Genomic DNA, 1,307 nt, shown 5'->3' with positions numbered 1-1,307 from the left:
AGACGTTAAATGTGTCAGCGTGCGCTCCACGGCCATTTTGGTAAGTTGGCGCCCGCCGCCGCCGGAAACGCACAACGGGGCCCTGGTGGGCTACAGCGTCCGCTACCGACCGCTGGGCTCAGAGGACCCGGAACCCAAGGAGGTGAACGGCATCCCCCCGACCACCACTCAGATCCTGCTGGAGGCCTTGGAGAAGTGGACCGAGTACCGCATCACCGCTGTCGCTCACACAGAGGTGGGACCAGGGCCCGAGAGCTCGCCCGTGGTCATCCGCACCGACGAGGATGGTAAGCACCGGCCCCGGCCCGGGACCCCGCAGCCCGCGTGCCCGCCCCGCCTCGGAGCCTTCCGTCTCTGGAAAACCAGGCTGGTGGTCCGGAAGGTGGGAGCCACAGTGGTGAGGGAGCCACGGAGCCAGCGGCCTCCCCAGGAAACTCTGGGCTCCCTGAAAATCTGTGGGATTTGTGGTTGTGGACCTGGGCAGCCTCAGCTTGGCAGGCTTCTTGCCCCCAAGCCTCGTGCCCGGAGGGCCAAACCAGCAGCTCTGCTTTTTGGTCCAGTGGTGGAGACCATGGGCATGAGGTGAGGGAACTGCAAGGAGCACCCGCCCCAGAATGGAAGCCTCTTGGCCCTCAGAGCCTGAGGTTTAGGCTCGGGAGACCCCGGGTTGCAGCTGTCACTAGCCGAGCCATCCTGCCTGGGGTCAAGTAGGCTGGGGCGTGCGCACAGTGGTCCGCTCTCGGCGCGGAGCTTGATTCATAGCATTGGCCGATTGCCGGGGTGTAAATACCCCCACCGTGGCCAGGTGGCCAGTCGCCAGCTAGGAAGCTTGCAGCGGGACAGGGAACTGCCGTCCCCGCCCAGAGTCACCTGGTAGAAACCGAGGCCCTGGGGAGAAATGAAGCGGCCAGCCTTCCGGTCAAATGGCAGCCAGGGAGCCTGAGAGCCTGGTCTGTTCTCTGAGCTGTGGCCTGGAAGATTCGGTCCACGGCCCTCCATTATGGCCTGAGATTGGGGGAGAAGCCGAGCACTTCTTCCTGACAGCCTCCTGGGTTGAAGGGAGCCTTGCTGATGTAAGACCAGGTTGAAAGCGATCCCCAGAGCATGCAGCGGGGTTGCCTGGTTCAAATCCTGGGCCTGCCTCTTGCTGGCCCTGTGGGCAGAGTAAATCGAGGCTGAGGCCAGAGATGTAGGTGGGGAGCGCTCTGAGCCCTGGGGGGCTAGGTCAGCGCTGCCCCCGCACTGGGGCGTGGGGCTGTGGGCGTGGGAGGTGTGGAGGAGGCCTCGCCCTCCCGGCCGGCGTCAGC

The 1,307-nt window shown here is 65.0% G+C and overlaps 1 protein-coding gene across 1 annotated transcript in view; it reads left to right on the top strand.

Moving 5' to 3' along the window:
- Nucleotides 1–1,307, top strand: part of LOC102481864 (protein tyrosine phosphatase receptor type S) — a 44,527-nt gene that overhangs the window by 17,320 nt on the left and 25,900 nt on the right. The window contains exons 7-8 of the mRNA XM_006171864.2: nucleotides 3–582; nucleotides 965–1,073. Of these exons, the coding sequence (XP_006171926.1) occupies nucleotides 3–582; nucleotides 965–1,073 (689 nt within the window). The remainder of the gene's footprint in view (nucleotides 1–2; nucleotides 583–964; nucleotides 1,074–1,307) is intronic.

The sequence above is a fragment of the Tupaia chinensis genome, unplaced genomic scaffold (assembly GCF_000334495.1).
Source record: "Tupaia chinensis unplaced genomic scaffold, TupChi_1.0 Scaffold149964_2, whole genome shotgun sequence".
Taxonomy (NCBI): Eukaryota; Metazoa; Chordata; class Mammalia; order Scandentia; family Tupaiidae; genus Tupaia; species Tupaia belangeri.
This window is presented reverse-complemented; position numbering and strand designations above follow the sequence as displayed.